General features: G+C 35.3%; 2 protein-coding genes across 2 annotated transcripts; one reads left to right on the top strand and one right to left on the bottom strand.

Moving 5' to 3' along the window:
- Positions 1 to 8,836: 8,836 nt before the first annotated feature.
- LOC146925270 (protein transport protein sft2-like) lies at positions 8,837 to 15,904 on the bottom strand. The gene is made up of 4 exons (XM_085710236.1): positions 15,539 to 15,904; positions 9,819 to 10,086; positions 9,525 to 9,629; positions 8,837 to 9,137 (listed from the first exon to the last, which is right to left on the bottom strand). The coding sequence occupies exons 1-4, from the start codon at positions 15,742 to 15,744 to the stop codon at positions 9,027 to 9,029; spliced, it is 690 nt and encodes a 229-aa protein (XP_085566362.1). The 5' UTR covers positions 15,745 to 15,904; the 3' UTR covers positions 8,837 to 9,026.
- Positions 15,905 to 21,537: 5,633 nt separating this feature from the next.
- LOC146925269 (uncharacterized) lies at positions 21,538 to 22,833 on the top strand. Its single transcript, XM_085711950.1, has 2 exons — positions 21,538 to 21,702; positions 21,754 to 22,833. The coding sequence occupies exons 1-2, from the start codon at positions 21,538 to 21,540 to the stop codon at positions 22,831 to 22,833; spliced, it is 1,245 nt and encodes a 414-aa protein (XP_085568076.1).
- The last annotated feature ends 3,597 nt before the right edge of the window (positions 22,834 to 26,430 follow it).

Genomic DNA, 26,430 nt, shown 5'->3' with positions numbered 1-26,430 from the left:
TGATAATATGATGCTTCTTGTAAAGTTTCCTCAGTTCTGGAGTATGTTTCTTTCTATCCACAGCAGCTCCTTCTTCATCAAGGACTAAATCACCAACACCATCTTCCAGAATATCCCATAATTCTTCATCTAGGCTCATGATGTAACTGTAAAAGTTGGTCTTCCACCAAGAGAACTCTTCAGCATCTCCATTGAACTTTGGAACTTTTCCAATACTGGTTTTCTTACTATCACTATAATCATGTGAGACATGTTTATAGCTAGTATCACCAGGACCAGTAGGAGTAGGAGTAGACATGTTTTTCTCAGATCTTTGACTGTTGCACGGTTAAGTGTTACACAACAGACCAAGGCTCTAGATACCAATTGAAGGTGAGAAAAACACAAGAAGGGGGGTTGAATTGTGTTTTAGAAAAATTCTTCGTTTCTCCTAAAAACTGAACACACTGATCAGAAGCTAAGCGAGACAGCTTCTGAAGTGATAATCAGAATCTAAATGCAGCGGAATAAAACAGAGAGAGAGAAGAAGAACGACACAAAGCAATTATACTGGTTCCTTCCACAATCCGGAAGTAGTCCAGTCCCCCTTGCACTTCCAAGGAGATTTCACTAAGAGTAATATCTGATTACAAATGCTCAAGCACACAAGCAAGAGACTTCCAATGCTCAAGCACACAAGCAAGAGACTTCCTTTGCTCAAGAACACAATCAAGAGACTTCCTGCTCAAGCACAACTGCAAGAGACTTCCTAACTAAACAAAATTACACAGAAAATTGTTTAAGGTTGAACACTTGATATACAATCAGAGGTGCTCACAATACAAATCAGATACAGACTCAATGGACTTAAGAATTTCTAAGATATGACTTTGAGACACAGAAATTCTAAGTGAATGCAGAACAATTTCAGCAGAGGTTTGGTACTTGTGAAAATCTTGTGAGTCTTTCGTTCAGCGTTCTTGCATTACCAATTCTCTAGGTCTTCACTCCTTTATATAGAGGTGTGAGAGAGACGTTGTGAAATTGCCAGCACACCAAAGAGTCGTTGTTGAAGCTTGATCTTTCACCAATAATCTTTTGCCTGATTTGGCTGTTGTCCTATGAAGAACAAATTTGAAATCCATTCCTTATCCAAAGGAACATCTATGCAGGCGAAACCGTATTCTGGAGCTGTTTTCTTGTCCTGTAGCGCGGACACAAAACAGAGTAGTGGAGAACGTGGTTGTACAATTCGTACAAAGTACAATGTCAACGCTTTCGTCCAAATTGCAAACACACGCCTTCAAACACCTTTGAAATGACCGTTGCAAACTCCACTAATCCTTTGTTTGTGTTTTCGAATCCAATAGACAGCTTTTGCATTGATAATTCTTCAATTCTTGATTCTTTGCAAATCCAGTTGATATTCAGTTTCTGGTGAAATGGCTTCTGATGAGGCAGCTTCTGATGATGCAGCTTCTGATGATATGACTTCTGCAGCTTCTGATGACGCAGCTTCTGATGATGTGGCTTCTGGACCTCTTGTCTTCAGAAGCACTATTCTTCAGGAGCAGCTTACTTCAGGAGCGCTATTTCTTCAGGAGCAGCTTGACTTCAGGAGCGCTTTTTCTCTTCAGTAGCAAGTTGCCTTCAGGAGCGTCCAAGCTTCAAATTTTTGTTGTTTCCATAGCTCTTTATTTGCTCATTCAGAACCAATGATGATGTAACTTTATAATTATGGTCCTGTACACTTGAACAAATATTAGCTAGTCCAATTTACAATTTTTAATACCTTGTTATCATCAAAACCCTTTAAGGTTCATTGTTAAACACATTTTGTTCCAACACGAAGTCCCTCCGCAAAAAATTAGTTCAAAATTTTATTTTAAAGTCCAAATTTTTATTACTTTAATCTTGAAATTTTGGTGTTTAGACAAATTCATGACATGTTAAAAAAAAAAATATTTTTTTATAAAAGAGTTTCTTATAATGTTTTTAACATGTCCATAAAAAATCATTAAAAAATTTAAATTTTAAGCATAATTAAACAAATTTTAATTTAACATATGCGTGCTGAAATTTTTTATAAGGACTAAAACATGTCATTTTTTTATGAGGACTAAATTAAAACTAAAATTCGTTATATTTATAGGGAAAAAAAATTTGTAATACCATTTTTAATTGTATTAATTATTTTGAAGTTTTGCTATTTGAATAATTAAATTGACTGACTCCTATAACTTTAGAACCAATAAAATAAATTGGTGATTAATATAATATTTTTAAACTTTGTTTAGATTCCCCTAGTTAGGGTTTTGGCTGTTAGCTAGGTGTTGATCATATTTACGAGTGGAGAAAATCTATTAGAATAATTAAGATCAGTGGAAGATTCAGATTTGAATATTTGTCCGACAATAAAGTAGTTGCAAGATAAGTATCTTCGACTGAGAAAACCTATTAGTAGAGCAACATATTAATCATGCATAAGATGATAAGAACACATTACTTACCACCACTCCACTCCACTCCGTTCAATTACATGAGTCCCTTGATTATTATGTTCTTGGCTCTTACTGTCGGCAAACATTTTAGCAATAAGCCTCAATTTCTAGTGGCCACTTTGATGTGTGTGTGTGTGGAAAAATTTGGCAAAAGGATATATGGTTTTAGTGTACACAAGATTATTAGTATATATCTACATACTCACTCTTAACTCAAATATAAACAAACAAAAAAAGAACAATATTGTAGACTCAAATATAAAATAAATTCCAATTAACATCATTATATATAATGTTAGCAATTCAAAAGTACTCTTCAATTGATAATCTTATTAAACAAAATTTCAAAGAATGTGATTAATGATTAAGTGTTCTATAGAAAGAAGAAAAAAAGATAAAATAGTCGTATCAAAAGTAATATAATTTCAAAAGTACTCTTCAATTGATAATCTTATTAAACAAAATTTCAAAGAATGTGATTAATGATTAAGTGTTCTATAGAAAGCAGAAAAAAAGATAAAATAGTCGTATCAAAAGTAATATAATTTATTGGTTGTCTCGTAAAAAATTTAAAAAAATGACAAATATGAAATAGTAGAAATGTGGTAATACTTCATCCAGTACATATTATACAAAATATTCACTTTTAAATTTAGTGAATAATTAATACATTTGATCTGTATAGAGTGGATGCATATCGATTCTTCTCCGATGAACCTCACAACAAGGACAAGAGGGGGTAGTATTTAGAGATGATTTCATAGCATTTATAAACGTGTGTTAAAATGAACGGAACTAATTAAGATAAAAGTTTATTTGTTATAAATAACACAAAGATAAAAGTTGATTTTCAATTAATTACATGACTGGATTTTTATGAAATTAATAACTATTTTTCCATAAAATATGTACTACTATTTAGATTTACTAGTAGCACTCCAGTCATTATACAAGCAAGTTTAATTACTCTCTCCGTTCCATATTATAAGCAAAAGAAGAAGAAAAATCACACTTATTAAGAAAACCAAAACATGGTAGTTTGAAACATAGTTTCTTGTGTTATCCTTGAAATTGGGAAATGTTAACCAGTGTCCCCGGGGCACTGGTTAAGGAAGCTAATATAGTAATTTTTGTATTGAAAATTGTGTAATCAATGCATTAAAAGCTTAAAAAGTATCTTTTTTGACTAACAATTTCTTCTTTTGGCTTCCTTAACCATTGTCCCGGGGGCACTGGTTAACATGACCCTAAGTTTTATAGGAAGATGTAAAAACAATTTCCATTGGTTATTGGTTATTGAGAAAATGAAAGAGAGAGCAAATTGAATGCACTTTGCATTTAATTTTTCTTTGAAAAGATAATTTTTTGGAACAATATAATTAAATATGATAAAAATTGATCTTTTTTGCTTATAATTTGGAACAAAGAAAATGAGTTTTTTTTTTGGACGGAAGAAGTACTCCCTCCGTTTCAAAATGAGTGTCGCTTTAGCCAAAAAAATTTGTTTCAAAATGAGTGTCGCTTTCAGTTTCCAATGCAATAATAACTTTTTTTTTTCAATTGTACCCTCTAATTAATACTCTGTGCACTACTTTCAAAGTACTACTTTTAAAACTAACCAATAGTTAATAAGGATAATTTGGTAAAATAACCACTCTCTTTCTCTTAATCATTGCATTTCTTAATATGTGTGTAAACACCTAAAACGACACTCATTTTGAAACGGAGGGAGTATATGATAATAACTCCCCCATGACCCAAATTATTGAAATTGAAATACTAGTATGAGTCTATGAGAGAAACATAGAGAATAGGAGTAGAGATTTCATGATTGTGGACCCCTTAATATATGGTCTACAAGTGTACCATCATAGGAACTTTTGTCCTTAATGCATGGCACACGTGCATTAGAGTCAGCAAGTGCCAAATTCGATGTACATCAATTGGACTTTTTGAATCCCCAATAATAATACAGATTGATGGAACCATAAACAAGATTTTTTATTGACATACTAATGAAAATCTCATCAATAAGCTATAGCAATTAGCAACCATAGGTCTATCCCTAGCCATCCAAAATCATTTATGAAGAACTGCCAAGTTACTCTTCCAAAATCCACACGCTTGGGAATCTTGATCCTTATCAATTATCACAAATCTTTGTCAATTAGAAACAATTGGAGTCATTGTTTCTTTCTAATTATTGTTCAATTTTCTCCAACAACTATTGCTTGCCAAAATCAAAGAGAAAAGACCAAATAAGTCAAATCAAGCATTGAAAGCATTGCCATTTTTCTATAATGGAGATGTATTACCTACTCCATAGCCTAAGCAAACTCGTTAAGAAGGTTTAATTAGTGTATTTAGAGTATGTTTGTCTCTGCGGCAATAAAAATTCAAAATAGGATCGGCTAGAAGGTCAATCATGTGACGACACGTGGATAAAACCCTTCAGACCAAGGGGTGTTGTCCTACGTGAGCACGCCAACAACAGTGTATACTACCGTACTGAATCACGCCCCTGCGCTTTCTGCACCGTACACATGGCCTTCAACGGCTTCCTGATGAGGCGCCATATTTCATGGAAGTCGTTAGAGCCTCCTCCTCCTATATAAGGGTGATTTTGCGCCCTCAAGGTAAGATTCATTTCCCACATACTTTTACACATTCAACCTCGTTCCCTGCACCTGACTTGAGCGTTGGAGTGCTAACGTGTCTCAGACATCCTTCGTTCTACCGTAAAGACCATGCCGAAACACCGCACTGTCACTGTTGCATTCATGCGCAGGGGCGGTGACACCCCCCAGCTAGCCTGGGCACTAGCCCGGGCTCAGCTGCTACTCACTTTGTACCAAGTCCAGCCTAATAGCCCTTTTCCTACTTAAAAAAAAAAAAAAAAAAATTGGGCTAAATCTGAAAATTCTCACACGCAAAGAGATCTCGGAAAGGACAATTATTTATCTCCTAATTTTATTTAGCGCACTATTGGCAGGTTCATCTCTCTTATTTTGAATGGTTAATTGTTCAAATTGACCATGCAAAATAAAAAACATATATACTAGCATTGTAATTCGAGTTTTTTCTTATTTTTTATCCTATAATACACGCGTAGTATAAAAATGTGACATAGATGTTGAATTTTTTCATGATTTTTTTCATACATGTTTAGCACGTTAAAATATAGCTTTACACAAAAAATTAAATTTTTTCGACCAGGGACAAATTAAATATGAATTTTTATTCCCCATAATTATGAATTTCTTAAACAATTTATAATTAATTTGTATCTCGTTTAAAAACTACAAAATTTCATTGTGAAGGTTCTTATCATCTTCTAGTCATGCCTGCAAAATTAGAAAACTAAATTTGACCTGTGAGTATACGCTTACTCGGAACAAAATTTCAATTTTGCACGTTTTGGTTGAAAAATCAAAATAAATTGAAACGACTTCGAAATGCTATGAAACTTTACAGATCTTTTTATGTATTTTTATAGATGTCTCTGCAAATAATGAGCTCAAAATTTGATTTATAGGTCGAGATTTCCGTTGTTTTGTTTTTTAAGTTTTTGACACTTTGAAAATTCATAATCAATTAGTCGAAAATTTATAATATTTTATGTAAAGCCATATTTTAACGTTCTTAACACGCCATATTTTACGATAAAAATTCTGCCCAGGCTCTATAATTTTCCTGGCTCCGCCACTGTTCATGGGTCGTTATCAGACATATCAGTTTCCATGTTCTATCTCAAGATACGAGAAAACATACTCTCCGCCGCACAATCAAACATGCATTTGCTCTGCTCTGACCACTATCTTTAGTTTTCGGTTGACAAACTGCAATTGCATCAACAATATAAAGATTTGAAGGTTTCTAATTGTATTTTGACATAATGGCAATGGCAACTCCATCTGCCACATTTGTCATCTTTTTTAGCAATATAAAACCGTAATTTAATATTTTTTCCGCTGTCCTACTTTAAGTAAATGAACCCTAAAAGAGTGATCATGTATGATTGGATTCATTAATTAACTTGTGTTTAGCTCAATAACATATACACTAAACTTTTAGAAACCGTTGAAAGTGACCCACTAATATGTCTTGTGCCTATTAATAATTGCATTATTAAATTAATGTGCCTTAATCGCCGTATATAATCTTCATATGTTCATACATACTATACATAATTATCTTCACACACACGCTCCACCAAAATAATGGTCAAATTAAAAGATCAAATCATTCTATGATCCCATCATCGCTGTCTTTATATCCTTAACTTCCGGATTTCTGTTTCCAAATCACTTTTCAAAGTATAAATTATTAGAGATAATGGATGGAAAGTGTGAAAAAAAATATCATCCTTTTACCCCAACCAACCAGCCACAGTACTTTGAACATGTCTAATCGAATTCCACGGGCACTTCTAAGGCTTTTTGCTTTTTTTGTACTTTGGAAATAAATAAAGTACACTAGTTTTAAAGCTTCATGAGGTTACTCACCTTTTTATTTTTCTGACTTTTATTTTTACTTCTATAATGTAAAAGTGACAATGTTATTGCATCTACACTCTACATGTCAAATTATCAAAGATTAGTCCTAGCATGACAAAGTCTAAGTGTGTGTTATACTTATTACTTCATGTGCTTATTGGATATCCATGATTATCTACCAAATACTAATCACTAATTAACCTATTGCTAGAGTAGAAATGAATCCTTGCATATAAAGTCGAATCAATTGTTTAGTATAGTGATCATGAAAATTTATTTTGAGTGAATTGATCTTATTACATTGACTTTAGTTAAAAAAGTAATTTAATGTAAAATTGTTTATGTTTAAATATATTTTTATCAGAATTGTTTATGTTTAGATGCATTCATTGTAAAAAGTGAATTGAACAATGAATGTGTAAAAATCATGTTTAAGATTAAAAATTACAAATTCTAACTTTAAGTTAGAATCAATTCTAAAGATGGAATCAAATTTAATTGACATCATTCAAACATGTTAAAATCAAATTCATACCTTTAAAATCAATTTTTAACTCCTCCAAAAGTGGAATGAAACATAAGCTTATATGAAGGCATAAAGTAAACCCGAAACAGATAAGTGTCTAATATTGAAACCTATTTCTATTCTACTGCACCTGCAGCAGTGAGCTAAATTACGAAGGAACAACTTTGTTCATAGAAAAGTAACATGGTGGAACCAATCATACACTAAATTGACCGTGACATTGACAGTGCAAAGTTGTGATGCTTAATCGTATCATTTTTATTTTTTTTTGTTGCAGTAAAGGAACATAGATACATATTGACTATTTGTTTGGTGAGTATATTCCAATTCCAATTAATTCCTGTGTACACTGAATTTTTAAATAGAAAGTTACTTGTAATACAAGAAACTTAAAACTGAAGGTGAAATACTAACTAGTTTGGTAATACTAAAAGCAAATAATTTTCAGTTTGTAGGGGTGTTTCAATCCAAAAAAGGGGATGAGAGGGTGATACTGGGTGTTACTAATGAAATACTGGGTGTGAGTAACAACACTCAAAATTTGTTGCAAAGTTATCGGTTTGTCACATAAAGAAACATCAAATATTTCTTTTTAAGCCCCCTCATATCTCTTAGGTCCCCAAAAGTTCCATTTTTACCTCTAATATATAACTCCGATAAATACAATCCGTAGGGATTGGGATTTATCTCCCGGAAAGTTGTTTTACCCTGGAGTTTTCTTCCAGAGGAGTAAAATATTTAATCCAAATTCATCCTCTAGCCCACTCTCTGGTACCCAAGAGAGTGAGCCGTCCTTAATTACGTCACGTCCTTCATTTAGTGTTGTTACCATGTGGGATGATGCATGCATCTTTGGATGATTGGTGTACCTGTTTGGTCCAATGACTCCATGATGCAAGAATGAAAAGCATACACAGCTTATAAAGCTACAGTCATGACGGGATACAAAGCTTAGAATTCGATTAAATATTTTAGCCTTCCAGGAGGTAACTCCGGGGTAAAACAACATTCCGGTCCCAAACCATACAGAATGCATTTACAACGGAGATATTGGGGGCCTAAAAAGAAATCCCCAGAAACATCACCCTACTTCACTTTATTATTAACTTGTGTTCTATAAATGTCTTAGCTGATTAAGTTGGAACATCATAAAGTTACAATTATAACATGTATATTATGATTCTGTATTTTATTATCATGTTTTCATAGGATTATGTATATTATATATCCTCCCGAACTGTCTGTTTCAAAAAAATTGTCAAACCCTTGGCAACCATACAGGCCATATGGATACCGATATTCATACCCATATACGCATGCAATAAAGATTACAGTTATGGCACAAAGAGATCCACCAATTTTCTCATTAATAGAGATGTCAACAAACATTGAAATCTTAGTACATGTTAGATGATGTTTTAACTCAGCATTATCCTGTTCTGGGTCAGTTCAAAGTTTCAGCTATCTATAGACAAAGTTTACCCCTCACCCTGAAAAAGTATAACAATAATAACCATAACCCAATCACCTCCCAAAACAAGTCATTATTCTGGACATTAAAGCAGAAGTCAGAAATCTCATTCCAGCAGATCCACCAGGGAAATATGATATAGCATAGTATCCGAGTGAGAGAACCTGCAAGTATAATCTAAACATCATTTTCAATACAAGTTTGATAGCTTTGGATACAAACAGAATAAATAGTTTTTTTTTTTTTTTCAAGCCAAAAGTAGCTAAAGGAAGATCTATTTCCACACTCTAGTTGCTGAAAACATCTTGTGCATGTCATGGAAATGGAACCAACACCTATCATCATATAAATCCTGCCACTTCAAATGTGGAAATAGAGAACTCTCGAATTTATCAAGTTTATGCTATATAAAAGGATTAATTTCTATTTAAATTCAAGATTTTACTATACAGCCACTATAATTCAAATCCACAGCAAATGCCAACAGGAGAAGGGAAGGGCGAAGCAACAGAGAAACATTCTAACTTATTAAGGATCCATGAAAGTGATACCTGTACAACAGAGAATACAACAGATAGGATGTAGCTATGACGCACCATTGATACGTAAATGGTACCGATCATACTGAGTATAAACCCCAGTGTGAATGGGAGCCTCTGAAAAATATTCATAAAGGAGGTCAGAGTCAGGAGAAGGCATAAAAAACATGCAATCAAATCATAGGGACTATTTACTATTATACTAAAAAATCAAATGAACACACTGAAGCAACATATATACATAATGAAATGTGAAGCTATTTTTTAAACTTGAAAACAACAAGACATGAAATTCTGGTAACTTACCTCCTTTGAAAACATGTGAGAAAGTTGATTCTTTGGCCCTTTTAGAGCAAAAAACGACCCAATAATAAATCCACATCCAAGAGTAAAGCATAGAGCAAACTTTTGGGGCATAACCACCATCACAGGCAGGAACAAGGTAAATGCAATGAAAATGAAGAAGACTCCGCTCGCCAGAAACAAACCAAAATACAGGAGTGCTTTCCCAGAAGGAACACTGCTAGTCGCAGACTGGAAGTTTCCAGGTATATCTCTCACACTTTTAGAAACACTGACAATTATTAAAAGAAAACTGTTTAATTACTTGAAGTAATAATTTCAGGAAAAACAAACTATTTCAGTGTTGCTTGAAGGAAATTGAATTCTACAATTTACGGGAATAATAGATAAGCTAAAGCATTTCCACGCGAAAAAATGGTTTCAGTGTTACTTGAAACTTATCACTAACTGACTGTGTTAAATACAGCTGAAATCTACGCGTAGGAAATTGGAAGAATGGTGAATCTCAACATTCCTCTTCATGCCAGTGCATATATGACATATGCATCAAGCTTGTGGCATGTATTGTAAACTTGGACTCCATCCAGAGTGACTAAGTGAACATATACACCAATTGATCATTGGGATTAAATGATATCGTCGTCTTTCTAGATAAAACCTTTTTTGGATAAAACGACGACCTGTCTCAATATATGCTTTATTTGCTAAAAATAAACTGGATTAGGAGCAATGTATAATGAAGCTTGATTATACCAAATAAGACTCATACTCCTCAGTCCTCACTCAAAATATCTTAGTTCAAAAACAAATTGTTTTAGCAATATGGGTAATGGGCTCACGTGTGATAAGAGTCATGACTCGGTATATTGTCTATCCACTAGATCTTTCAACAATATTTTGCTTCTTAATAATCTAAAGTTGACCGTCTGGATACCACTTGAGCTTCCAGCCCACTTAGTATCCATGTAAGCAACAAAATCAGTATGAGTTTTATTGCATGGATCAATCCTCTTCTAGGAGAGCCTTTAGTGTAACTCAATATTTGAACTACTACATTACAATGACTGAGCCGAAAACCACAGCAGGATGGACTCTATACAGAAATTGTAGATATAGGACGAGTGATTTATACTATACACATAATGCTCAAAATTCAAGGCATATCATAACTAATAATAAAAAATTATTGTTCATAAGCTAAACACTTACAATAATCAAGGAAACAAATACTGCCAAGTAATAAACCAAAAAATAGAACATGCAGCAACTACAATAATGTGAAGACAAGTCGACAAAATGACGCCTGGAACTGACACACTTGACCACAATGACACCAGAGAGTAGTGGGCTTGGCAAGAAGGAAGGTATAAAGTTTAAATGTGAAGGCTCTTCGATCGAACATGTAACGAAAAATAAAGGATTTATTTCATTCTTTTAGCTGAAAAAAGGAGGGACGAAATCCCATCTTTCTCCCTAAATATGTCAGAAACAAGCATATGATAGGGGCAAAAGAAGGTTTCTGAAAACCTGAAAGTCTTAACAGCGAAGTGCATGGTTTCTGCCATGAATAGTGGTCATGATTTCCACAACTTAAAAATACAACACAGCTAACAAAGAGCAGCTAACAGGCTTCTTTGCTCCACTCCTCTGTTATCACACCGCTATGTTGCCCTACTGATTTACAGCAGTGAATGACTGTCTCAAGAATAATTTTAAAAAAATGGCTAACAACACTTGCAGTAAGAAAATTGCATTCTGCGTTGTACAGGAGGAATAAATAAGTTAAAGCATTTCCGAGGGAACAAATAGTTTCAATTTTCATTGAAACTTATCACTAACTAGTCATGTGTTAAATACAACTGAAAACTAAGCATAAGAAATGGAAGCATGGTGAATCTCCACAGTTCTATTCATGCTGGTGCATATATGACATATGTATGTTATCCTTGAACTCCAGAGTAACTTAGTAAACATATCTGCCAGTTGATAATTGGGATTAATTGATAAACTGACAGTTTATCTCAATATGCTTTGTTTGATAATGAAAAACTGGATTAGAGGCAATGTATAAGCCTATAAGGAAGCTTGACTATCACAAATAAGACTCATAGTCCTTACTAACAAAATTTTAGTTCAAAAATAAATTGTTTTAGCCATATGGGCTCATGTGTGATAATAGTCATAACTAAGTATTCTAAATCTACCAACAATATTCTGCTTGTTCTTCCAACCAATATGATTACCTCCAATAAAAACACAGTAACCTAAAGTTAATGGCCTATACATCACTTGAGATGTCAGCCCAATCTGCATCCATGTGGGTAACAAAATCGGTATAGCCTCTATTGTCAAGGATCAATCCTATTCCAGGAGAGCCTTTAGCCTCTTTGAATTGCTACATTACACTGACTACATAGTTATAAATCCCAGGTGATAGCAAGTAAAGGCTGGCGCCAAACACGCTGCAGCAGGATGGCCGCTATACCAAAATTTCAGATAAAAGTTAAGTAAATTATACTACACACACTAAGATTCAAGGCATATCATAACTAATAATACAAAATCATCGGCCTTAAGCTAAACATTACAATAATCAAGGAAATAAATACTGCAAAGTGATAAACTCAAAAATGGAGCATGCGAGAACAACAATAATGAGTTTGAAGTTTGAACAACAAACACCCAAAAAATAATTGAGAGTAATTTGGGAAAACCAGAAAACAAAAAAAGGATCAGAAATTAAAAAACGCTTAAATGCAGATAACCAAGCTTGTAGACTCAAAAGAGCCGAAAGGGAAAACAGGGTAGATTATCATAAATGAAAAAAGAGCACGTAAAGAACAGTCACCAAAATGAGGCCCAAAACTGCCAGACTTGACCAGAATAATAGTGGGCTTGGCAAGAAGGAAGCTCTCAAGTTTTAATGTTAAGGTTGTTTGATCAACATGTGAGGAGAAATAAAGGATTGAATTCTTTTATCTGAAAGAGAGAGGGACAAAATCCCAACTTTCTCCCAAAATCAATCCCCAACAAGCATATGGCAGGGGCAAAAAAAATGTTTCTGGAGACCTAACAGACGCAATAAAGAAGAGAAGCATATGATTTCTACCACGAATAGTGGTCATGATTGCCAAGACTAAAAAATTAAACATAACAAAGAAACAGCAGCTAACGGGCTTCTTTGTTTGGCTCTTCTACTATCACACCAGTATGTTGTATTGTTGAATGACAACTATGAATGACTATCTCAAGGAGAATTAAGAAACTGGCAAACAACACTTACAACAAGAGATATGCCAAGCCTAATCATCGTAATATAGTTAAAGCTCCCATTCCCAACCACCCTCCTATACCTGCCTGAAATGACTCTCCCTGATCTAACCAAAGCTTAACATTAGGGTCCATAGAAGTATTAAGGTCGTGTTCGATAAACTGGTTAATTAAGCGCTTATCACATAAGTATTAATGTATAAGCTACTTTTATAACAAAGGATAAAACAAAGTCAAATGATGTTCATATAAGCTATAACTTGTTTTCAGAAGTTATCCTAGAGAGCTCAAGGAAATAAGCTGAAAATAGTTTATGGACATGTCAGATGTTGTAAGCTATTTCCATAAGCTCTCCCAAATTGTCTCACAAATGCATATGCTAGTAGATAAGTTCAAATTAGTCAATCCAAACAGTCCCTGATTCATTTACAATCTACGATTCTCATTTCATGCAATTATCTTAAAAACCAAACTTTTCTACAACATTTTGCTAATCCATATAGCTTTTCCCATTAAACGTTTGTTATGTCATCAATGAAATACCTAAATATAAATATAAAGGAAACGCGAGCCTAATTTGCAGATCACAAGAGTAAACCACCAAATTGGTCCCTGATTCTACGTATCCCGGTCTCAAATAGATTCGTGAAATTATGAATATTTCAAAAACATCCCTGACTCTATCCAACTATACTCATATCAGTCCTTCTAAAAGTCACACCAAATTCGATTCTAATGTCAGGGACCAAATTGATAGTAAGTGGTTAAATGTATATCAAATTGATAGTAAGTCATTAAACTAAAAGAACCTATTGATAGTAAGCGGTCAAATACAGGGACTAACTTGACAGTTTACACAGTCAGTGACGTTTTTGAAATATTTGAGAGCGGACTACAGAGTCAGAGACTTATTTTGTGGTCTACTCTGGATCACAGCGTATTGTTTGTGTGTTCCTTAGTTAAATAAAGCATTTCCAGTTATATCCTTACCGAATTGGAACACACTTATAACACTAATTCCTCCTAACAGAGATAAAAGTGTGGTTACTGTGCATTTAATTGCGAGTCTGAATGGGTTATCTTCAATTTGGAAGACATGGTATTAGGCAGATTATTAGATTCAAAGATGCCGTTAATGATAGTGTTGTGGTGAATCCACTCTTGTACCCATCTCAAGGATTGCATTACAATAGGAAGCTTCAAGTTATTCTTACAACTGTAAGTATCTTAGAATTCAATAAAGGATTGAATTCTTTTATCTGAAAAAGAGAGGGACAAAATCCTAACTTTCTCCCAAAATCAATCCGCAACAAGCATATGACAGGGGCAAAAAAATGTTTCTGAAGACCTAACAGACGCAATAAAGAAGAGAAGCATATGATTTCTACCAAGAATAGTGGTCATGATTGCCACGACTAAAAAATGAAACATAACAAAGAAACAGCAGCTAACGGGCTTCATTGTTTGGCTCTTCTACCATCACACCACTATGTTGTATTGTTGAATGACAACTATGAATGACTATCTCAAGGAGAATTAAGAAACTGGCAAACAACACTTACAACAAGAGATATGCCAAGCCTAATCATCGTAATATAGTTAAAGCTCCCATTCCCAACCACCCTCCTATACCTGCCTGAAATGACTCTCCCTGATCTAACCAAAGCTTAACATTAGAGTCCATAGAAGTATCAAGACCCTGTTTGATAAATTGGTTAATTGAGCGCTTATCACATAAGTATTAACGTAAATGCTATTTTTATAACAAAAGATAAAACAAAGTCAAATGGTTTTCATATGAGCTATAAGCTGTTTTCACAAGTTATCCTGGTGAGCTTAAGGAAATAAGCCGAAAATAGTTTATGAATATGTCAAATGTCATAATCTATTTCCATATGCTCTCCCAAATTGTCTTACGAGTGTTTATGCCAATAGATAAGTTCAAATTAGTCAATCCAAACAGTCCCCGACTCATTTACAATCTACCATTCTCATTTCATTCAATTGTCTTAGAAACCAAACTTCCACAGCATTTCGCTAGTCCATATAGCTTTTCCCATCAAGCGTTTGTGATATTATCAATGAAATACCTAAATAAATATAAATATAAAGGAAACACAAGCCTAATTTGCCATCAGATCACAAGAGTAAACCACCAAATTGGTCCCTGATTCTACATCCCGATCTCAAATAGATCCTTGAAATTATGAATATTTCAAAAACATCCCTTACTCAATCCAACTATAGTCATATCAGTCCTTCTAAAAGTCAGAGACCAAATTCCAAATTGATAGTAAGTGGTTAAATATAATAATGCATTTCGAATTATATCCTTACCGATTTGGAACACACTTATAACACTAATTCCTAACACTATATACTGTTATTATGATATGAATCCTAATTCAAGAGTATATAGAATGCAATTGAGCTGAAGAAGTAGAAGAGGTTACACGCTGAAAGTGCCGGTGACGGTGTTATTGGCAGATCTAACAGCAGATTCAAGATCAAAGCTGATGGCGGAATTAGAAGGATCCTGATACTGTTGAGATGAAGCATATGAGTTCCAATCAGCAAGCAAAGAAGAAGAAGATGAACCTCCTGCTTTCTGTTGCTGATCGTCATTAGCTAAACTTGACGTTGAGAACCACCCCTCCATTTTTGGAAAATTCGGTTAATATTTACACCATATTTTTTTTAAGGTGGTGGTGAGTAGAATTGAAGAATGGAAAATCAAAAGGGAGGTAAATGGAAAATATATTATGCGGGAGATTACGGTAGCAAGTATGGTGCTGGAATTTTTTAGGCAAAAAAGGAATAATCATATTTTCCACCTCATTTTACTCTTAACATACATACAAAGTCTTTTTTTTTTTTTTTTTGAGCAAACCATACATACAAAGTCTAATAGAAAGTTTACATCTCACTTATTTACAGGTGAATTTTTCTAACCGCTGGACTATTTGACCAAGAAAGAAAATATACGTGCGAAGGTAGATGTTGGAATCTCAATTTCTTTAATTATTCACTTTGATTTTACGATTTTATGTGAAAATTTTAAATGTTGTTTGTCACTTTGTTTACAAATAAAAATAAATAGATAAAGATTTTTTTTTAAGGAATAGATAAAGATTTGTATTTGCTTTTATTTTAACTTTATGTTATACGTTTCGCTTCAACAAATGTAGAACGGTTAAAATCGAAGGGAATTTTATCTCTTTTTTTAAGGAATAGATAAAGATTTGTATTTGCTTTTATTTTAACTTTATGGTATACGTTTCGCTTAAACAAATGTAGAACGGTTAAAATCGAAGGGAATTTTATCTCTACGGCAGTGACACAACCACCAGCAAAATCAAGTATCATAATGAAATCAAAGATAACTTTCATATTGATTTTTTGTTGTTTTGCAAAGTGTGAATAGGATGATGGAGGTATGATTTCAATTTATAGAGTCTCAACCACCCCACCTATTCTATCTGTAACGCCCACTTTTTTCATAATTAATATTTAAGTGATTTATGGCTTTTATTTAGAATATTATGTGAATTATTATATATATGTATATATATATATTGGTAGAAGATATGTTAATAATATAAGTATTTTCTTAAGTGGGGGAGAAATATTGTTATTAGTAGAAATAATTAAATTACTAACACTATATCCTTACCGATTTGGAACACACTTATAACACTAATTCCTAACACTATATACTGTTATTATGATATGAATCCTAATTCAAGAGTATATAGAATGCAATTGAGCTGAAGTAGAAGAGGTTACACGCTGAAAGTGCCGGTGACGGTGTTATTGGCAGATCTAACAGCAGATTCAAGATCAAAGCTGATGGCGGAATTAGAAGGATCCTGATACTGTTGAGATGAAGCATATGAGTTCCAATCAGCAAGCAAAGAAGAAGAAGATGAACCTCCTGCTTTCTGTTGCTGATCGTCATTAGCTAAACTTGACGTTGAGAACCACCCCTCCATTTTTGGAAAATTCGGTTAATATTTACACCATATTTTTTTTAAGGTGGTGGTGAGTAGAATTGAAGAATGGAAAATCAAAAGGGAGATAAATGGAAAATATATTATGTGGGAGGTTACGGTAGCAAGTATGGTGCTGGAATTTTTTAGGCAAAAAAGGAATAATCATATTTTCCACCTCATTTTACTCTTAACATACATACATAGCTACGGAGCCCAAATACTTCAAAATGGATGACGTACCGTATGCCCTGCGTATCCTGCATCGATACATGCCCGATACTTCCCGATACGTATCGGAAGAGTATCAGATCATTAAATTTTAATTTTTTAAAAATAATTATCCGATAATCCCCGATTCGTATCAGAAGATGCCATACCCCAATTTTGGACCAGTCATTTCTTTTTTCCAGTCGTTTTAAAACGTCTCAAACTCTTTTTCGCTTCAATTATTTAAAGTCATTTAGTCATCTTTTAAAATTTTTTAAGGCTTTATTTTACGGTTCGAAATGAAAATCTTTTTGTCCAAGCTTCGTGTAGTTTAAATTATTTCTTTTTGTGCGTCAGCTTTTAAAAATATTTTACGCGCTCGTTTTAATATTCAGTGTCTCATCTTTATTTTAAAAGCTTTTAATTCAAAATTCCCTCTTTGTCCATCTTTAAAACTGCTTAAAAAAGTTTTTGTTCGTACTTTAAAACACCACGTTATTTTTTAGACGTTTCGGTCAAAATTTCTGCAGAGAGGTATTTTAAAATACCTCATTTAGGAAAATCTTTAGTTTTATTATTAGTGTTTTATTATTATTATTATTATTATTATTATTATTATTATTATTATTATTATTATTATTATTATTATTTTTTATATTTAGTTAAGTCACGTGAGTTTTAAACTCACCATCTTTTTATTTTCTTTTTATTATTCTTATTTCATTTTGAGTCCTTTAGTCTTGTCCAAGTGTCAGTCTGTCACTGGTCATATTTTGTAACTTGGTCCCCAATCTTCATTTTCATGTGCTGGCATTTTTCATCAGAGTCAATTAAGGGCATTTTGGTCATTATTCTCAGGGCCCAAAACCCTAGTTCAGTAGTATAAATACCACTGCATTAATTGCAGCAAATACACTGTTCACGCGTCAGAATTTGCAGTCACCAATCACACATCACAAACACTTTTTATTCTCTCTCTCTTCCCATTTTCAAATCAAATACTCAAAAAAATCAAAAAACATGAACATGAAGAACAATATGAAGAACAGTTGAACATGAACCAAATTCCAGCAACTTAAATCACTCAAAATTCTTCACCAATCACGCAAGCACATCAATACAGCCATATATATATCATTTTCGGACCTCAATACCACAACACATATCCAAATCCAAGACTGGATTCGAAGCTAAGCATCAATCCCAGCCTCAAATCCGACGTGATTTTCGCAAGAGGACACAAAGAGCAGATTCGGTTTAGAAGAGTAGATTAGAAGATTATCCTCTGAAGTTTTCCGTTCCTAAGTCTCTTTTTCTCTGATTCTAAGCGAGGTAAGCACTTCCTTCTTCCTCTGCCGCGCTGATTTGTTGTTTTTTGGTTCATCTTAGAAATTTTTTTTTTGGATCTACAAACTTAGATCTACTCCGATCAACACTCCGTTTTGAAAATCTAAGTTCGGATTTAGAAAGAGGAAGAAAAAGGATATTTAAAAATGTAAAAAAATTTGAAATCGGAGCAAAAAAAAAAATCGCCGGCGGCGGAGTGTGTGATCGGAGAAGAAGACTCATTTGAGAGCTTCTCTCACTAAAAGTTTTGAAGAGAGAGGGAGAAAGAGGGATTATGGTGGTTTGAACCGTTTTTTTTAGCTTTATAAACATAAGTAAACCGGTTCGGTTCATTTGATTTGAACCGGTTTACTTCGGTTCTTTCCCCTCCCCTTTCCACCATCTGATCTGCTTTCCTTATTGATCCAATGGTTTCTGTTTTGTTTGTTACTATAGGCATTACTAGTTAGGCTTAAACGCACTTTTCACCCCTTAACTTTGCAAAAGTTGCAATTTTGGCCCCCTATTAAAAAAAATGGCAAAAGTGACCCCCTATGTTTAGGGAAATATGCTCTTTTGAACCTCTAACATAAGGGAAATATGCTTTTTGACCCCTTATCTTTAAAAAAAGTTGCAATTATGGCCCCTTTTTTGGGACACGTGGCCTCTTCTCAGCAGTTTTTGGACGAAGGGGGCCAAAAATGCAATTTTTTTAATAGGGGGCCAAAATTGCAACTTTTGCAAAGTTAGGGGGTGAAAAGTGCGTTTAAGCCTACTAGTTATTGTATGTGTTACTGCTTAAGGACCATTAGATCTATCATCTTATAGATCCAATGGCTACTGAAGCTTTCCATTTAATTCAATAATGCCTATATTTTGGTAGTGCTGTGTATACACTTCTTTTTTAGCCTTATGATCAAAATATCCAAAGGCCAGGATCAAATCCCCTGCCAGTGGATCAAAGTGAAGGCCCAGCTTTATTTTTCTCTACTTTTTTACTACTGAAGCCCCTCTGTTGTGTTACTTACACCCCTGTTTCATTCAAAATTTCGGCAAAAACTCCTAAAAAATATATGTGTTTATTTTACCGTTTTATTTGCTGTTTTTTTGCTGTTGATGTTAATATTTTCACTATATTTCATAATTTCATATTCTAAATTTATTTCATGCATTTTATTTAATATTGTCTCATCTATTTTAAAACTTTGATTTCCATATTTTATCCTTTTGTGTTCTTGGCTTTTAAAACTTTAGGTCATGCATTTTTTTAATGTCTTATGCATTTTCTCACATATGCATCTTGCTTTATTTTGTGCATTATCATTGCATTGTGTTTTAGTACTTGATGCTTTTAACTTTCTCTATATATCATTTAATCATGCTTCGCTTTAAATTTTGGTATTTATTCATTGTTTCCTTTTGCAAAGCCCCATAATTTTCTAGTGTGTATAATTAGGGGAATGATGTAATTTGTTGTGGGCTTTGCATTTAGGAGTGGTATGTAATAGCTTAGTAATTGCACACACCGACACAAGCACCGACACTACACCATTTTATTTATGCTTGCTTTACTTTTCGCATTGTTACGCTAATTTACCGTTAGTTTAGTAAAACCTTTTTATCCTAAAACTCTAATGAGCAAAAGTCAAAACATTTTCTTAATAAACCTTGGATCCAAATCCAAGTGATCTCCCCTTTATTTTCTTAATCAAATTCCTAATTGAACTTTAATCCAACTTAGACTAAATTTCGCAAATAAAATGAAACAACTTCACTCCCATTTTATTCTTCTATACCTTTGAGGTCCCGCAACCCTTCTCAAAATCATTTTCAAAAATAATTAAAATCAACCTAACCCACAAAAAAATCTTTTTATAAGAATGAACTACGACGGTTTTGATCCCTTTTAAGGGTACGTAGGCAGAGGCTTTAATCCTTTCAAATCGATCAAATAAAAATAACCAAAACTCCAACTTCTTCTCCCTCCATTCTTTCACTTCAACTTTAAACAATAAATTTTCAAATAAAAATGAAGTTAGAAAGAGGTTCTCACGGAATACCGTGAACGACGCGGGTGCCTAACACCTTCCCGAATCGTAACCAACCCCCGGATCCAAAAAGGGTTTTTCAATCTCATTTTTCCCTTCCCAAGAATAAAATCGAGCAAGTCCGGTAGATTGAAGGTTCAAGTCCGATCAATGGCTTGACACCCGAAAATCTTGGTCTACAAAAATGGCGACTTCACTGGGGATCCTACGCGGGTTAAGCCCGCCTTTCTTTCTTTATTTCTTATGCTTTATCATTTGTATATACTTTGTAAATACTTATACGTGAGTGGTGAGACGAAGTCCTATACCCGGACTTGAGTGAAACATAGGATATAGGACGGGGTAAAATCATAGTGACATACCAAGAGCATTCTTGGACCATGTTTACAAGTGATAACCCTACTCGGCGGAGGCCTCACGGAAGGTAGTAGTCTTGTTAACATGAGCATTCGTGTTGGCGTTATTACTTTCAATGTGAGTGTCCAGTGAAGCCGTGGACCTTAGTAACCCTTAACCCCACTTGGCCTTTTTAGGACGTAGTGCGGAGACTGAACCAAGAGCATTCTTGACTTTAGTTGTCACGCGATACTACACTCAAACTAGACTTCCTTATGGATGATATTGGACTAGGAGCATTCCTACGCACCGATAAATTCATAAGGGTAGTTGTAATTTGGGAACTTGGTAGAACCCATGTTACATGTGCAGTTGGAACCATAGTCCTTACCAAATGGCGTTGTTATCCCTTAACTCCAACATTGTATACCTTAAACCTCATTATGTTTTCATTGCATAATCATGCATGCATGCATACATCCATAAACCTTTTGCTCATCAAAAATCGAAGGACTTAGGCAAGTTTTTGTAAACATTGTAGATATGGCTACTAGGAGTATTAAGAGGTATGGCTTCAAGAAACAAAACTTGGAAGACTTGAGGAAGTTAGCGGTTATCGTCTCTGATCCGGTGGGCTTTCGAGGCCGTCATGGAAAATTGCTCAACATTCTCAACCAGAATTTTGACGAAGGAGTTCTCAAGACCTTGGTTTAATTCTATGATAACCGTTACCACAGTTTTACTTTCCCTGATTATCAGCTCATTCCTACCCTCGAAGAATATGCTTACCTAGTTGGTTTACCCGTGCTTAATGAAGTACCTTTCAGTGGTCTTGAGGAACCCCCCAAAGCAAAAGCTATTGCAGACTCTCTTCACCTCAAGTTGACCGACGTAATGTCTAACCTCACAGCTAAAGGAAAGGAGAAGATCTTAGGTCTCACTTCTGGGTTCTTGATTGGTAAAGCCTACACTTGTGCCAATGCCGATAATATCCGCGCTTTTGAGGCTATACTCGCTCTGCTCATCTATGGTCTTGTGCTTTTCCCCAATGTCGAAGGCTTTGTTGATGCCAACGTTATCCAAATTTTCATCACAAAAAACTCGGTCCCTACACTTCTTGGTGACATCTACCATTCCCTTCACTATAGGACCGAGAAGCAAGATGGAACTATCCTTGGTTGTGCACCGTTGTTATATCAGTGGTACACCTTACATCTACCCCGATCCTACCTCACCAAAGAAAAAGCCCAATACTCTGAAAAAATCATGGCCCTTACCCCTGACAATGTAGTTTGGTATAACCCGGCTTATGATACTGGAGTGATCATTGATCGTTGTGGAGAGTATGGTAACGTGCCTCTTCTTGGCATTCATGGGGGGATCACCTACAACCCTATCCTTGCAAGACGCCAGTTCGGGTATCCTATGAAGCAAAAGCCCCTCAACATTGCACTAGATGGCATATTCTATCACTATCATGCCGACATCAAGGGTTTGAGGGAGCAATTTGTGAAGGCTTGGCATACCATTCATAAGAAGGATAGCAATCAGTTGGGAGAGAAGTCAGACCTCACTTATGCAACCTATAACCAATGGATCATTGATGAAGCTGTTAAGTACAAGATGCCTTACCCTATACCGAGATACTTATCATCAACCACTCCAGAGCAACCTCTCCCTTTACTCCCTGCCACTCAAGAGAAATATCAGGAGAAAATGGCTAACCTAAGCCGAGTGTGTGATACTTGGAAAAGGAAGTATGAAAAAGCTATGGCTCAAGTAGCAGATAAGGATCTTGAGATAGAGATGCAACAAAGTACCATCCTCAAGCAAGGGTAGCAGCTGATTGAGAAAAATACCCAAATCCAAGCTCTAAGCAAGAGGCTTGCACCATTCATCAGCACAAAGGAGCGTATGGATTTCTTTGCAGGAGCGCACCCAGATGGCGAGGAGTAGGAGCGTGAGAATCTCCCAGATGTCTTTCATGTTATCTTTGTAGTTTATATTTATGCACTTTGGAGTCTATCCCTTGGCTCAGTCTGTTATAAAAGGGATTTATCTTGTAGTATTTTATATTTGGAGTCTATCCCTTGGCTCAGTCTGTTATAAAGGGATTTATCTTGTAGTATTTTATATTTGTAAGTTTATCCCTTGGCTTGGTTGGTAGAAAATGATTTATCTTGTAGAACCTTTATCATTAATGTAATATTTAAGTTGTTATGTTTACAAAATTACTTCTATAAGTCCTTCGAAAAAACAACAAACTGCATATCTTTACATTTAGCATGTCATGCATCATTTGCATTCATAGTTTCTAGTCTGCGTCTCATACCTTGTTTCTGTCTACAAAGGTTTATCCATCAGTAAAGTGGTCCGATGTCTTCATCCAAGTTCGGCTCGCATATGCAAACACTCGCGCAAACACAGAAGATTGATCAGCTCGAGCAAGAAGTCCACGAGCTTCGTGGAGAGGTAACAACACTTCGGGCGGAGGTAGAGAAGTTAACTAGCCTAGTGTCTTCATTGATGGCAGCAAAGGATCCACCGCTCGTTCAGCAAAGGCCTCAGCCATTAAGTCAGCCAATGTGCATGAAACAGTTTCAGAATCAGGCTCCTCAGTCGTTTACTTCTCAGAATCAGGCTCCGCTCGTTCAGCAAAGGCCTCAGCCATTAAGTCAGCCAATGTGCATGAAACAGTTTCAGAATCAGGCTCCTCAGTCGTTTACTTCTCAGAATCAGGCTCCTCAGCCATTTACTACCCAGAATCAGGCTCCTCAACAGCTTATTCTTCAAAATCAAGCTCGGAAAGCACCGCAGTCTGACCTGATTCCTGTGAAATATGTGGATTTGCTTCCTATATTGCTTAAGAAAATACTTGTTCAAACCAGGCCACCTCCTCGGGTGCAGAATCCGCTGCCATCTTGGTATCGCCCTGACCTCAAATGTGATTTCCATCAAGCGGCACCTGGTCATGACACTGAGCAGTGTTACGCTTTGAAAGAAGAAGTTCAGAAGTTGATTGAAAATAACACCAGATTCTTCGAAGACCCAGATATAAAAGTGCTGCTTCAGCAACAACATCTGGCTCCACACTCTGTTGCCGTTTTTAGGCCCATCAATGCTATTCAAAATCCGGGTTATCAGCCCCAGGTTCAACCAAGTCAACAACATTTGGCTTCTCACTCTGTTCCCGCTGTTAAGCCCATCACCAATGCTGTTCAAAATCCGGTTTATCATCCTCAGTTTCAGCAATATCAACAACAGCCCCGTCAACAGGCTCAGAGAACACCACATTATGATATGATTCCTATGAAGTATGAAAAGTTGCTTCCCTATTTGCTTGAAAGGAACCTTGTCCAGACCAGGCCATCTCCTCCAATACCGAAGAAATTACCAAAGTGATGGAGGCCTGACCTCTTTTGTACCTTCCATCAAGGGGCACAAGGTCATGATGTTGAGCACTGTTTCTCTTTAAAAATGGAAGTCCAGAAGCTGATCAAAGACGATCTCATACCTTTCGAAGAGTTTGAATTGGAATGTGCAAGTTAATCCGCTATCGGATCTTGGAACCTGATGTTGATACATGGAATGTTAGCTGCAATTGGGTCTTTGCTGATGTTTATTTTTACTACTCATCTGTTTAAATTACTATGTTTGTTTGTTGCTTTATGTTTTTCAAAAAAAAAAATCCTTTCGTCCCGCCCGAGGCGGAAGTGAATTTGTTTAGGGCTTTCTGCTTTATGTATTGTCATCATTAATTAAAAGGCCGTTTTGATCCCGACTTTGTTTTCATTTTGTGTTTTTCTGGAAAAATGGTAATACAAAAAACCCAAAAAATTCTTTTGCTTTAATCATTTCCACATATCTGCATAATCATAATGTTTATATCAATAATCAAATCATGCATTAATAAACCCGTTGAACACTTTAACCCTGTACTCTCTCTCGATCTTGAGTTCCTTGTATCCGAGGCTGAAAAAGGGATGATGAAGAAGTTTCCAATGAGATTTCTCGCCAACTGGGGCATCTTGGCCGTCAAAGTTGCAGATATCAAGAAAGGTTGTCCAGAAGAGGACTTTCATGTACAAAGACCGGCACGAGATGCTACCATCTGCCTTGCAGGGATATTGTACTTCAAGTGCACACTTTAACAGGGGCAACCCCCCTCACCATCCCTCAGTATACAATATAAAAGCAGTGCCCCACATGGAGGTCAAAGTCTTGTCAACGGGAATTCCAATGAAAGCTAAGCTTGATTGAATCTAAAAATGTTATTGCGATGTGCCCTGTACAGTTATGTCAAAAGGATAAAGCAGGTATTCGACAAAGAAGGCTCGTCCTCGTGCATGTCAAGAAAGTGGCTTTGTGCTCAAAAATATGTTACCTGATGTCAGCGGCAAATGAATGCCAAATTACAAAGAATGGTGGTAAACTTGTATGTCTTGTTAATACCGATGCAGTCAAGAAATACTTTGATAAAATGAAAAGCTCGATAAGTCGCAAACCTGAAAAGGCGGCTTAGGAAAAAGAGAGCGTCTCGATGGACTGAAAACTCGAAAGGGCGGTCCATGCAAAAGTTAGAGACATGGAAAAAAAAGGGAAAAGCTCGATAAGTCGCAAACCTGAAAAGGCGGCTTAGGCAAAAAAAAAGAGCGTCTCGATGGACTGAAAACCCGAAAGGGCGGTCCATGCAAAAGTTATAGACATGCAAAAAACGGTCAAAAAAATGAATGTTTATCCTGATAGGTTGAAACCCGCAAGGGCGACCTATGCAAAAGTTAGGGATTGTGGCAAAGTAACTGCATTTGGTCGGACATGATTCACTTGGGGCATTTCAGCCGTCAAAAGACCGCCAACTCATGGCAAGGTAATTGCATCAAAACAGATATGATTAACTTGGGGCATTTCAGCCGTCAAAAGATTTCCGACTTATGGCAAGGTAACCGCATCAAATCAGATATGATTCATTTGGGACATTTTTCAACTGTCAAAAGACCTTCGACATGAAGCATCTGCAAATCAAAAATTCGGAACGGTGGAGTTCAAAATTGTTAGAGAGCATAGTGGTTAATGTGTTCAATGTACCTTTCCCATATAATTACCATTTTCCAAGCTTTTTAAAATCTGTGGAGCCATGCCTTTGGCAGGTCACCACTCTTTTACATTAATTTGAGCCTGTGCCCATTAATTTGAAATTTTCAGTTATTCTGTTTGCATAATTTTCTTCTATTTTTGATGTGAATACTCAAAGCAAAAATTTAAAACTTTTTTTAATTGTCTTTTGAAAAGCATAAACAACAGGTACATCTTCTTTGAACTTATGAGTAGTAGAAACATAAATCAACATTCGTCTCAAGGACAGTTAAACTCTGCAAGGTAAGCATGACCAAAAGCTGTGAGATGACCTCTGTCAAAAAAAAAAGAAGAAAAGAGAAA

Source organism: Medicago sativa, chromosome 5, assembly GCF_051527215.1.
Source record: "Medicago sativa cultivar Bolivia chromosome 5, Bolivia_mono, whole genome shotgun sequence".
Taxonomy (NCBI): domain Eukaryota; kingdom Viridiplantae; phylum Streptophyta; class Magnoliopsida; order Fabales; family Fabaceae; genus Medicago; species Medicago sativa.
This window is presented reverse-complemented; position numbering and strand designations above follow the sequence as displayed.

Coding starts and splice junctions, on each gene's coding strand:
- LOC146925270 (XM_085710236.1), bottom strand. CDS start 15,744: ATGGAGGGGTGGTTCTCAACGTCAAGTTTAGCTAATGACGATCAGCAA. Junction 9,630..9,818: donor CTCACATGTTTTCAAAGGAG/GTAAGTTACCAG, acceptor AATATTTTTCAG/AGGCTCCCATTCACACTGGG. Junction 9,138..9,524: donor TTGTATTCTCTGTTGTACAG/GTATCACTTTCA, acceptor TTATACTTGCAG/GTTCTCTCACTCGGATACTA.
- LOC146925269 (XM_085711950.1), top strand. CDS start 21,538: ATGGCTACTAGGAGTATTAAGAGGTATGGCTTCAAGAAACAAAACTTG. Junction 21,703..21,753: donor AAGGAGTTCTCAAGACCTTG/GTTTAATTCTAT, acceptor CCTGATTATCAG/CTCATTCCTACCCTCGAAGA.